The following is a 12013-nucleotide window of genomic DNA, read 5'->3' as shown; positions in this document are numbered from 1 at the left end:
TAAGGGGCCAAGAGGCCCCCTTACATACGCTTGCTTGGGGGGGCAACTTTCTAATAGAAAACTGAACACCCTAGCCCTGCCCCCTCCCCAAGACCCTGCCCCCCCATTCACTCCAGGCCCCTTTCCCCCCACCCGTGCTCTCCCCCACCCTCGTTCACTTTCACTGTGCTGGGGCAGGAGGCTGTGGGCGGGGGGAGGGGGGTGATGGCTCAGGGTGCAGGTGGGGGCCAAAGGGGTCAGAGTGTGGGATGGTACTCAGGGCTGGGGCAAGGGGTTGGGTGATGGCTCCAGCTGGGGGGTGCAGGAGGGGGCTCTGAGCTGGAGGGGGGGTGGTTCAGCGTGTGGGATGCTGCTGGGGAGCAGGGTTGGGGCGCCAGGCAATGCTTACCTCAGACGGCTCCTGGGAAGGCAGGCAGCAGCCGGCATGGCCGGCTCCTAGTCAGCAGCATGTCCAGGGTGCTCTCCCTGCTGGCAGGCACTGCCCCGCAGCTCCCATTGGCTGGGAACCACAGCCAATGGGAGCTGCAGAGCCTGTGCTTGGGGCGGGGACAGCACACGGAGCCCCCGCCCCCCCCCGACCCGTCTCCCTCCACCCACAGAGACGCTGGCTGCTGCCTGGCTTCCCAGGCGCCGTGCAGAGAGCCTGCCTTAGCCCCACTGCGCCAACAACCGGAGTTTTAGTGGCCTGATCACTGGTGCTGACCGGAGCCAACAGGGTTCCTTTTTGACCAAGTGTTCCAGTCGAAAACCGGATACCTGGCAACCCTGAAGCTGCAGAAAACACCCCCCCACACACACTCACTCACTCTCTCTCTCTCTCTCTCGCTGAGGCTAGCAGTAGGGACCCTGCCCCTCCAGTCCATGGGGCGGGGGGGTGCCTTATTGCCCAAGGAGGGTAGCACCAGTGCCTCATTTTGGGACACCCCCCCCCCCCGCCATGGACTGGAGGAGTGTCCCACCCCACCCCTCTCTTTACTCTACCTCTGGCAGGTTCCGCTTTTTGCCTCCCCGCAACTGCCCAATGTGAGTGCGGGGTCCAGAAGGAGCCCATCCCCTGCTCCAGCTGTCATGGGGCCCCCTCCTCTGAGCCCCAGCTCAGGCCCTGGGCTACAGCAGCTGCATAGAGACTGCTGCTGAGCAGCAGGAAGGGGTCTGGGCCCAAGCGGCCAGCACCTCCTTCTTCAGGTGGACCAGCCCCTGGAGCTGCAGGCTGGTCCCTTGGCCGCGCACAGGCTGGAGTTTGACACCCCCTGTTCCCATCCACAGAGCAGTCCCATCTCCCACCCAGACTGCTTACAACAGGGGTGGGCAAACTTTTTGGCCCGAGGGCCACATCTGGTTGTGGAAATTGAACGCAGGGCCATGAATGTAGGGCTGGGGCAGGGGGCTGGGGTGTGTGCGGTGTGCAGGAACAGGCTCAGGACAAGGGGTTGGGGTGCGGGAGGGGCTGTAGAGTGCGGGAGGGGGCTCGGGGGGGGTAGGGTGCAGGAGGGGTTTGAGGTGCAGCACAGGGCTCAGGGCAGGGGATTGGGATGCAGGAGGGGTGCGGCAGGGGGTTCAGGGCAGGGGATTGGGGTGCAGGAGGGGTTCGGGGTGCAGCACAGGGCTCAGGGCAGGGGATTGGGATGCAGCGTGAGGCAGGGGATTGGGGTGCAGGAGGGGTGCGGGGTGCGGCAGGGGGTTCAGGGCAGGGGATTGGGGTGCAGGAGGGGTTCGGGGTGCAGCACAGGGCTCAGGGCAGGGGATTGGGATGCAAGAGGGGGTGCAGCGTGTGGCAGGGGATTGGGGTGCAGGAGGGGTGCAGGGTGCAGCACAGGGCTCAGGGCAGGGGATTGGGATGCAGGAGGGGTGCGGCAGGGGGTTCAGGGCAGGGGATTGGGGTGCAGGAGGGGTTCGGGGTGCAGGCTCCGGCCTGGTGCCGCTTACCTGGAGCGGCTCTGGGGTGGCAGCGGTGCGCAGTGAGGCTAAGGCAGGCTCCCTGCCTGCCCTGGCCCCGAGCTACTCCCGGCACCACATCCCTGCGGACCCTGGGGGAACGTGAGGCAGGGCCAGAGGGCTCTGCCCTCACCTGCAGGTACCTCCCCTGAAGCTCCCATTGGCCACAGCAATCCCGCGGGCCAGATCTAAAGCCCCGACAGGCCGGATCTGGCTCGTGGGCCGTAGTTTGCCCACCCCTGCTTTAGTACAACACCTGAATTAAATGCCAGGGGACACAGCTGCTGCTATAACATGGGCGTCCTTAAGAGGCGAACACAAGGGGCCTTGCTTGCTTTCCTCTCTCCGGTAACAAGGCGTGAGCTGGGTGACACCAGCCTGCCTCTTGATCATTTTTTTCACCCACGGTTTCAATCAGGGAGATTTTTTAAGAGTAACAGGGTCAAGTGGTGGGGGGGTGCGGTGTGCAGGAAGTGGCTCAGGACAAGGGGTTGGGGCGCAGGAGGAGTCTCAGGCAGGGGTGGTGGGGTGCAGGAGGGGTTCAAGGTGCAGCACAGGGCTCAGGCCAGGGGATTGGACACCATCATAGGGCCTAATCACATCAGCCACACTATCAGAGGCTCGTTCACTTGCACATCCACCAATGTGATATATGCCATCATGTGCCAGCAATGCCCGTCTGCCATGTACCTTGGCCAAACTGGACAGTCTCTACGTAAAAGAATAAATGGACACAAATCAGACGTCAAGAATTATAACATTCAAAAACCAGTCGGAGAACACTTCAATCTCTCTGGTCCCTCGATTACAGACCTAAAAGTGGCAATTCTTCAACCAAAAAACTTCAAAAACAGACTCCAACGAGAGACTGCTGAATTGGAATTAATTTGCAAACTGTACACCATTAAATTAGGCTTGAATAAAGACTGGGAGTGGATGTGTCATTACACAAAGTAAAACTATTTCCCCAGGTTTCACCCCGCCACAACCCCACCATTCCTCAGACGTTTTCTTGTCAACGGCTGGAAATGGCCCACCTTGATTATCACTACAAAAGGTGTTGTTTTTTTTCTCGCCTGCTGGTAATAGCTCACCTTACCTGATCACTCTCGTTATAGTGTGTATGGTAACACCCATTGTTTCACGTTCTCTGTGTATATAAATCTCCCCTCTGTATTTTCCACTGAGTGCATCCGATGAAGTGAGCTGTAGCTCACGAAAGTTTATGCTCAAATAAATTTGTTCGTCTCTAAGGTGCCACAAGTCCTCCTTTTCTTTTTGCGGCTACAGACTAACACGGCTGCTACTCTGAAAAAGGTCAAGTTTAGCATTAAAAGCCTTAAAGTGTCCTGCTGGAGCCAGAGCTGTGGGAAAGGGTGTAAACTCAGCCCCAGCTCCCTTACCCCGTGCCAAAGAAATTTACCTCGTCTGGGCCAGGCCAACACTTCGAACCCTGGGAATGCCAATGGTGAACACAGTGCAGCCAGGGGACAAAGCCCCCAAGCTACAGGACCAGTTCTTGCAGTTCTGCTCAGGGAAGTTCCATTTCCATCCTAATTTGCCAATTTGCAAAAGATGCCAGCATTCTGGGTGCTCGAACTGAGCCGGGCAGCAGCTGGGCTGGGGATTTCACACGCTGGGGCCCTGGGAGGCCCAGGAGCTGCGAAGCAAGCAGGGACGGTTTGGTGTAATTGTCCCGCAGTGCGCTGACATCATGTCAGTCCCCCGGTCCACAGGTGGCTGCTCCAGCTTTCTGTGCTACTTGGCCACCCCTATGCTCCTGGGTGGGTTAGGTACGCCTGCTCCTCCACGCCATAGCCACTTCTGCCAGGGTTGTAGCACAACACCCACGCCCCTTCCTGGCCGCAGGCCCATTAACTACAGCAGCCAGGCCTAGCGAAACAAGAGCAGCACCCACCTGGAGTTTTCTGACATTTATTGAGAGCCGATGGCAGTAACTGCAGTCAGTCAAGCATACCACTGCCACATGCCTGACAAAAAATTACAGTATGAGGCAGTCCATCGCAGGGGACCAGAAGGACATATACACACACTGTACAACCTGGTGCTTTAGGAATTGTCTCTACCATGGAATTTTTTTTGGTTGGTGTTAACTCCCAACAATAAAAATAACATTTGTCTCTTTTACAATTCAGGTTGATAAGGTTGGTTTTTTTCCTTTAAATATTTGTTGCCAGACTTTTTATAGGAGCAAACGTCTTCAAAGCACCACGAGCCATTTAATATTCAGAATAGTCAGAATAATATAGGTGGAACCAAAGCACAGAAGAGCAGGGAAAAGCACCAAGATGCATAGCTTTGACAGAATGGGAATACAATACAGATTCCATAACTTAATCATAAAAAATATATATATATGTATATATCCATCATGGAGAGCTTCATGGATTTTTTTTTAAGATACATTTTTTTTTCTTTACAACAGATAGTTCTAGGCTTTTTTTTTTTTTAAAGAAATTTCAAAGTTGTGCCAAACACATTTGGATCAGCAAACACAATGGGGGAGAGAGAGAGAGAGAGAGAGAGAAAGCAGTTTGTACTTCTCAGAAAAAAATTACATCGACACGTTGTTTTGAAACCACAAGCAAAATGCATTCATCAGAATTCAAGCGATAAACCAGACTCCAAATCCCGTTTATACATGAATATACAGCTGTGTATTCTCGAGAATACGCACGCGCACACACACACACATTCACACACATTAAAAAAAAAATTAAAAAACAACCCTGAAGACACCTAAGAAAAATAAAACAACCTCCAGATCAGAGTTAACAAAAACCTTCATGAAACAAGGCACATCCTTTGAGTTTCTTAAACTGTGTAAAAATAAAGGAAGAACACTGAATTCCAACAGAAAAACAAACCAAAAGCTGTTTGCACAGACCTTCTAAGGAGATAAAAGGTATCTTATGCTTGTGCTACTCTTAATATGATCTTGCCACAAAGACATAGAGCTTATTGTAATCTAATAGATTTTCTCAAGCTAAAATCCAGTTCTCTTGATTTTTTTAAAACTTTTATTATATAATTGACACTATTTTTAATATTTTAAATATATATTTGTTAAAGTTTATTCCTTTTTTTAATTTCTGGGGGAAAATATCTGTCTTAAATCTTTTTTTCCCAATAAATTAATACTTCTTTATATAGCTTATTATTTCTTCATCCCTTATCACCCTCCACAGAAAGAGTTTTTGTTCCCCAACTAGGAAGCGTTCATAACACTTCACTGCAGCAGGGCATTGTCCTAAATACAGGCCTCGCTCAGCCATGCCCACCACTGCTCTGCTTGCTTCGGCTAAGGCCCTCTGTCCTCTGCAATGAGCTCAGCGCATGTAAGAAACCTACCGGGCTATAGAGGAAGCTAACAACCCTCTTGGACCAGGAGGCTCAAGCCAGAAACAAAGGAGCTGAACCCATGGGCTGGTCTGAATTCCTCTAGCCCGATTTTGGGTCCCCAAGGTCATTGGTTTGACAAAGGAGCAGACATATCGGGATGTGGCAGGGGAAGTCGCTGGCACTTGCAAGAAGCAGGGAAGCCGATCCCAGCCCCCTCACTCATACATGGCCCCGCTGACATCCATAGGCCCAGGCCTGCAAGGAATAGCTACCTACCTGGGTACAGGCTGCAGGATGGGAGGCCTTGTAACTGGAGCCCTTGTAGATGGGAAATGTTGGTCTGTCAAGAGTTTGGAGGAAAAGCCCTGACAACACATCAGCTGCTCGGCATCGCCCCTGTTGGCCAACCTCAGCTTGAGCCCAACGAACAGCCCCATGGCTGTTAGTTCTGGTCCGGGCGTCACCCCTGCTTGTTCAGACACAGCAAGGGGCAGGGAGGAGGGAGCCAGGTTACAGAAATGGGGCAGGATATTGAGGCTTTAGAAACCGATGAGCAATTTGGGATTTCTCAGACATGCCCCAGTCCCTTGGGCCAGCATCGCAGTGCACGGCTCACCAGCCCCTTGGAGACTTGAAAAGGGACTGGACATTTCTAGGGGGATCCAGCAGAGCCGGAGTTAGCATAACTAACGGCAACACACATATGGGCAGGGACATTAAATCTCCTGCTTCAGGGCTGTAGCCAAATGCTGATGGGTAGGGCTTGTCTCCATGGCACTGCAGTGCAAGCCCGAGGGGTGTGAATGGTTGAGCACTCTAATTGCCCCATGTAGACCCGCTGGCATGAATTAAAAGGTACATAGTGAATTGTAACATAACGGCCACGCTGGATCAGACCAATGGTCCATCCAGCCCAGTGTCGTGTCTTCCGGCAGTGACTGGCACCAGATGGCTCAGAGTGATCCATCCCCTGCTGTCCAGCCATCGAAGGACCAATCCTCCATGAACTGATCTAATACTTTTTTGAACCCAGTTATTCTTTGGCTTCACCCACCCCCTGGCAATGAGTTCCGCAGGTTAACTGTGCATTGTGTGACGAAATACATCCTTCTGTTTGTATCAAACCTACTGCCTATTAATTTCATCTCTACAATTCACACCCCTGGCAAAGGCACAGGGGTGCCCTGCAGACAAGCCCTAAAAGACCAGGAGGAGGCCTAATGAGAGCCGAGGGGAATTATCCTACACCTGCCACTGCAGCATTCTTACACCCACCTCGCTGCATCTGGAACTGGCCCCTCTCTGAGAAGGGACACTGGGCTAGCAGAAGCCTGGCTGGAGCCAGTCAGGCACGCCCATGGGCCTGGACTGGAAACTGGCAGTGCATTTCTAGGGAGTGCGGCTCCCTCCCGGGGCTCGGCTCCCCACGGACGGCAGGGTGTTCAGAACACAGCCTGGAGCAGTGGGATTAACCAGCAGGGTGCAGCGCCCTGCTCCATCAGCCAGTGGCCCAGGGAGGAACTGTCTGCCACGCCTGTCATTCCAGCAGGGCTTAGCCAGGAGCAGCTGACATGAGCTGCCTGCGCCGCGTGCTACGGGGTTATACGCGTGTTAGCTACTGCGGTTCTCCAAGGTCATGCTCTGACACAAGCTGGTCTCCCTGAGGGAAGGCAGGGCTGGGGCGCAGGGTGGGGGGGGCCAAGTGAGCCCCACATAACAGAGAGGTACCAGGAAATGCTGCTGGCATTGGGACTGACTGGGACAAGGAAAGGGATTTGCTCCCTGAGCTCCCTCTGCTCCAGGGCCATTAGCGCTGCCCCAGCGGTGCCCTCTGGCCCGGTGGGGGGTAGGAGGAGCAGCACCGGAGCAGAGAGGCCTGACCGGCCACTTGGGAATCCAACACTAGGGACTCCTGTATTGTGCTCATATGAGGGGTGTCCCGCCCCAGGGCTGCAGCCCCATCCCCCTCCTCACCACGCAGCTCCCCCGGATCTGGCCCTGGCGGTCGCCTGCCTCGCACGGGCCGCACCCCGCCAGCAGAACCCACTGGGCAGAGCGCTGGGGACCCCATGGTCTGGCTCAGGCTGTCCGTGTCTCTAAGGCGGAGGCACCTCATGCTGGCTTCCTTTTGCCATCGCTGAGTTGTCTGCCGATGCCCCCAGCAGACCCCACAGAGCCACCCTCTCGTATCCCCCTTGAAGCCCCTCACCTCCCACGGCAGCCGGGGACCAGGCTGACACAGCGCCTTGCTAGAGATGGATGAGAGCCCTGTGCGCTGCTCACTAGGCAATGCTCTTCTAACAGCAGCAAAGCTCCCGGGGCTTGGGCTCTTCAGGGCCTGCAGGGCAGGCCTGGGGGGGGTCTGTTCAGGGCGGGGCTCTTGGCCGCTGTGGTAGGGGACGGAGCAGTGAAATGGGAGTCAGCCTGGCCCATGGTTTGCCGATGCCCCAGCCCTGCATGGGTAGAGCCTGGCTCTGAATACCCACAGCCTGGCGCCCACGGCCCTCAGAGAGCTGACAAGCCCCCAGGCTCCTGCCATCAGAGCCCCTTCCCTCCCAGCCCCTGCCCTCAAGCAGCATCTGCAGGAGGGTTCTCCCCCCGCCCCCCACCCAGCACAATGTTCTGGCTCCTCCTGGCTGAGAGCCCCACCACTGCTCACCCCCTCCATGGCCCAGCTCACACTGTCCCCAAAGGGTGAGGCCCAGATCCCCAGTGGCACCAAATCCCCCGCAGCCCCACTGCTCCGAGGACACCACCCTGTTGGGGCCGAACACATGCAAGCATCCCTTTTCATGGAATCCGCCCTCCGAGGCCCCCAGCCCGCTGCCACGGGCTTCCACAGAGCACAACCAGGCCCCCGGCGGCCAGCAAGCCTGGGACTGGCTGTCGCTCCTGCAGAGGAGCGGGGTGAGGACGGACATTAAAGGCTGAATAGTCCAAGTCAAGGACAAAGTCTTTGGAAGCCAAGCGGTTGTGAGTGGAGAAAAGGGCAAGGTGATGGGGCTGTGCTCAGATTTCCAACAGCCCTTTCTGTGCAGTGAAAGCCACCCAGGAACCACCCCCTTGGGCAGCCACCAGGAGCCGCCCCCCCAGCAGGGAGCGGCATGTGGGAGGGAGGGGGCTATTTGCTATATTTTTGTTTTCTTGTCATAACACTGCCTCGAGCATGCAAACCTACAAAGCTTTCTCATGGCGCAGAGCGCTGCTTCCGCGGCAAGACGGCCCCCAAAATAACCAGAACACAGAAAAAAAAAAAATTTTTAAAAAATGAAAGAGCTAATTGGTCAAACCGGACTTGTCACCAGAACAACGTCTCACGGTCACAGCTTCTCAGCACCAGGAAAGAACAAACAAACACCTTCCGAGTAAAACAAAGCATGCAGCGAATCGAACGCCAGCGGGCAAGCACCCACCCTGGCACCCACAGCGGGCGGCCCCGGCCCACCACTCCTAGCGTCTCCCAACATCAGCAGACGGGGGCATGGGAACGCAGACGGCGGCACACGGGATAATGGCGGTGCTTGGGTGAGAAACGATAGCAACACGGCGTCACCTGAACGCGAGTCTAACCCAAACCGAATGGGGAGGAAAGCAGATGGATCAATACTGACTTGGGCCACGTTTGGCTACACACAGAACTGTCACATGTGGGAGTCCAGAGAGAGAGAGGACGGTCGGTTCAAACTAAAAAAGGTGGAAGTTCAGCTCAACGGCACAACCGGATCAGAACCGTTCTTGCTGGGATGTCGGGTTTGGCCCGGAGGGGCGAGTCAGGGGACAAGCCCTACCCCACGGGGTTCTCGGCCTGGCAGTTGGGTGTAGACAGCATTACGGGCGCCTTTATCCCACGGTCGCTTGCTACTTAGGTAGGAAATAAAACATAACAGGGCTTCTTGTTTTTTTGCTTCTGCACACCCACTCCCGCCAAAAGCCTGCCCCGAGCGCCGCGGGCCGCGGTCTGTGTGAGCACAATCCTGAGGTAATCTTTTCTTCTTTGTGCAAACCCCGAAGGATGGGCTGTTCGCCGAGGGGGGACAGGCTGTACAAGGGGCAGGGAGGGGGGCTGGGAGTCAGTGGATCGTTGTGCCCTTGTACCCACGGTAAATCCTGAGGTTAGCTGGGGTTCTCCTCGGGCCTCATTCCAGCATGGCGTCCAGCTGGTCGGCCAGGTCGTCGAACATGCTGCCGATGTCGTCCAGAATGCTGACTGTGCTCTTCGCTTCCGCAGCGGCGCTGCAGGTGCAGAAAGCGTCCGTTAGCATCGCTGCGGGGAGGGGCTGGGGGTCTGCGCCCCACAGGACTACCCCCGGCCCGTGGCTGATGTGGGTCTCGCCCGGAGGGCAGGGGCAGCGAGCACGTGGGGGCGGGAGGGGTGTCACACTGAGCAGTGGAGTAACTTTCCACCCAAACTGCGGGGAGGGGACACAGGCCCTCAGAGCCCAGCAAGCCCCTCCACCCCCCCGACCCCGGCAAGGCAACTTCCCTCCTGTCCCCCCATCTGTACAGTTCTGCTCCCCAAACACTCCTCACCCCACCCAGGGTGCCTCTCAAGCCAGGGTTCCGCCCCATGCCCCCTGTGGCTGTGTCCCACCCCAACTCTCCTTCATAAGGGCCCCCTCAAGCCTGGATCTCCCCAAGAACCCCCCAATACGGACCCCTGCCCCTCCCCAAGCCTGTGTCCCTCTTCCAGCTCCCCTTGGGTCCCCCTCAGAACTGAGCCTCCTTCCTGGGGGGAACAAGGGGCTGGAGCCACAAGGCAGAGCTGGGCTCTGTCTCCCCTCCTAGCCGGGCTCCCCTCGCTCTGCCCTGTGGGGCAGTTGGGGGGTCTCAGCCAGCTCCATGAGGAGGGGGCCATGGAGCAGCCCCTAGAAGCATTGTCCTTCAAAACCTGAAAGGGGGGTAACCTGGGGAGGGGGGCAGGAGCAGGACAGTTTGTATCTATTAACGCACACGTCCTTAAAGAACCTGGAACTGACCCCAGCCGTCCTGCAGGCTTGTCGGCATGGGAGATTTCCCAGTTATACCAGTATGACTATACCGGTACAGCTAAACCCCAACAGTTATCCTGGAATAACCCACCCTGTTCCAGTACAAGGGCTTGTCGACACTAGAAACCCTACAGCTGTTCCACTGCAGTGCTTCCGTGTAGACCGATGGGAGGGTCCGCCTCCCCGAGAGGCCGTAGCTAGGTCGACCTAGTGCTGTCTTCACAGGGACTTGGATTTTTCCACCCTCCCAGTGACTCTGCTTGGCTGATCCTAAGAGTAGGTTTTCTCAGCTTAGTTTAAATCATTTCCCAAGCAACATAAGCTAAACTGGAAATAGGTCCTCTTGCACCAGAATAAGAGCCTCCACCCAGGGAGTTATACCGGTATAACTGCAGGGCTCTGAATTCACACCCCACCTTATTGCGCTATCACTTCTCTAGGTGTACGTGCCCTGCATCTCACCATTCCTTCAGGGCTGAGCAATCAGCTGTGAAACCCACTGGCAGAGGGCGCATCCCCAACCCCTCTGGGAGCAGGGCCACGTAGAAGATAACAGCCTTCTACTGCTACCGGTTATTTGTTAGCTTACTTGACCAAGCCCTGCTGACGACCCATGTGGAGGGTCAATACGGTTTTATTTAATACGGTATTTAAACCTAGGGAAATTACCTAAAAAACCCTCCTTTACAAGCACATGAAGGCCTGCAAAGCTAAGCACTGGTGGTACCTGAATTAAGGTTGTCTACACTAAGTGCCGTCACACTGGGCCCTATAGAAAGGACCCCCTGCCCTGAGGAACTTAGAAAGACTGACCCAGCAGAGACCAGACTCACCAGGAGACCCACAGGAATGGGGACAGCTGAGCCTTGTCTACACTAGGTGAGAAGGGGCTTTTTCCAATGGAGCTAGTCTGGCTCAGCAAACAGCCTCGCCTGACACCAACAGGGAGTACCGTATCCCTGAAGCATGAAGAGCAACAGCCCTTGCACCCACGGACTCTTTTCCTAATTGCCCTGCTGGACTCTTGACCCCGACACTATCCAGCAGCAGTGAGTCCCAAAGGTCAGCGCCCCTCACAAAAAAGGCATAGCCCCGTGTGCATGCGCAAGACGGAGCGGGATCCTTACTCTGCTGCCTGCCCATCCTCCTGCTTGATCTTTTCCTCCACAGCCTGCAGGGCAGCCGCCAGCGAGGCGCTGGTCTCCTCCAGCTTCTGGTGTGCCATCTCGGGGCTGGCGCTCTCTGTCGAGGGTCCGGCGATGGAGGAGCGCGGCGGCTTGACAGGCACCTGCTGGGGCTGCCCGCCGGGCGATAGGGGCTTGGCGGGGCTCGAGCAGAGCGAAGGCGGTGTGCTTGAAGGCTTGATCGTCGTGGTGAGCTGCTTGGCAGGGGATGGGGTGGGCGTGGAGCCTGCACTCACTGACTGGATGGCGGCGTGGAGCTTGGGGGGCTTGGGTGCCGTCGGGGGTGGTGGGGGCTTGGGCGACACCGGGGGTGGGGTGCCGTGGACTCGCTTCACCTCTGCAGGAGAGAAGAGAGGAGAGGGACTGTGAGGGTCATAGCCATTGCTGTTAATATGGGGAGGCTGGGATTGGGGGGGGGATCACCTGTGCTCTGGGTAAGAGGGGCAGGATGAGGGGGGTCGCCCCTGCCCTGGGCGAGGGGGGCTGGGATCGGGGAGAGGGGGTCACCCCTGCTCTGGATGAGAGGGGCTGGGTGAAGGGGGT

General features: G+C 56.4%; 1 protein-coding gene and 1 long non-coding RNA gene across 4 annotated transcripts in view; both read right to left on the bottom strand.

Moving 5' to 3' along the window:
* The window catches only part of CASKIN1 (CASK interacting protein 1), a 216959-nt gene that overhangs the window by 52764 nt on the left and 152182 nt on the right, over positions 1 to 12013 (bottom strand). For 2 of the 3 annotated variants that reach the window (XM_073361691.1, XM_073361692.1), the window contains 2 exons: positions 11414 to 11807; positions 7924 to 9531 (listed from right to left, as the gene is read on the bottom strand). In XM_073361691.1, the coding sequence (XP_073217792.1) occupies positions 9435 to 9531; positions 11414 to 11807 (491 nt within the window). In that variant the 3' untranslated portion in view covers positions 7924 to 9434. Of the gene's footprint in view, positions 1 to 7923; positions 9532 to 11413; positions 11808 to 12013 lie in introns of those variants that run through there. The other variant, XM_073361693.1, reaches the window with a different exon arrangement.
* Positions 3855 to 7841, bottom strand: LOC140918069 (uncharacterized). The gene is made up of 2 exons (XR_012161067.1): positions 5575 to 7841; positions 3855 to 4392 (listed from the first exon to the last, which is right to left on the bottom strand). It is a non-coding gene; the product is annotated as an uncharacterized lncRNA (long non-coding RNA).

The sequence above is a fragment of the Lepidochelys kempii genome, chromosome 10 (genome assembly GCF_965140265.1).
Source record: "Lepidochelys kempii isolate rLepKem1 chromosome 10, rLepKem1.hap2, whole genome shotgun sequence".
NCBI classification, from domain to species: Eukaryota; Metazoa; Chordata; order Testudines; family Cheloniidae; genus Lepidochelys; species Lepidochelys kempii.
This window is presented reverse-complemented; position numbering and strand designations above follow the sequence as displayed.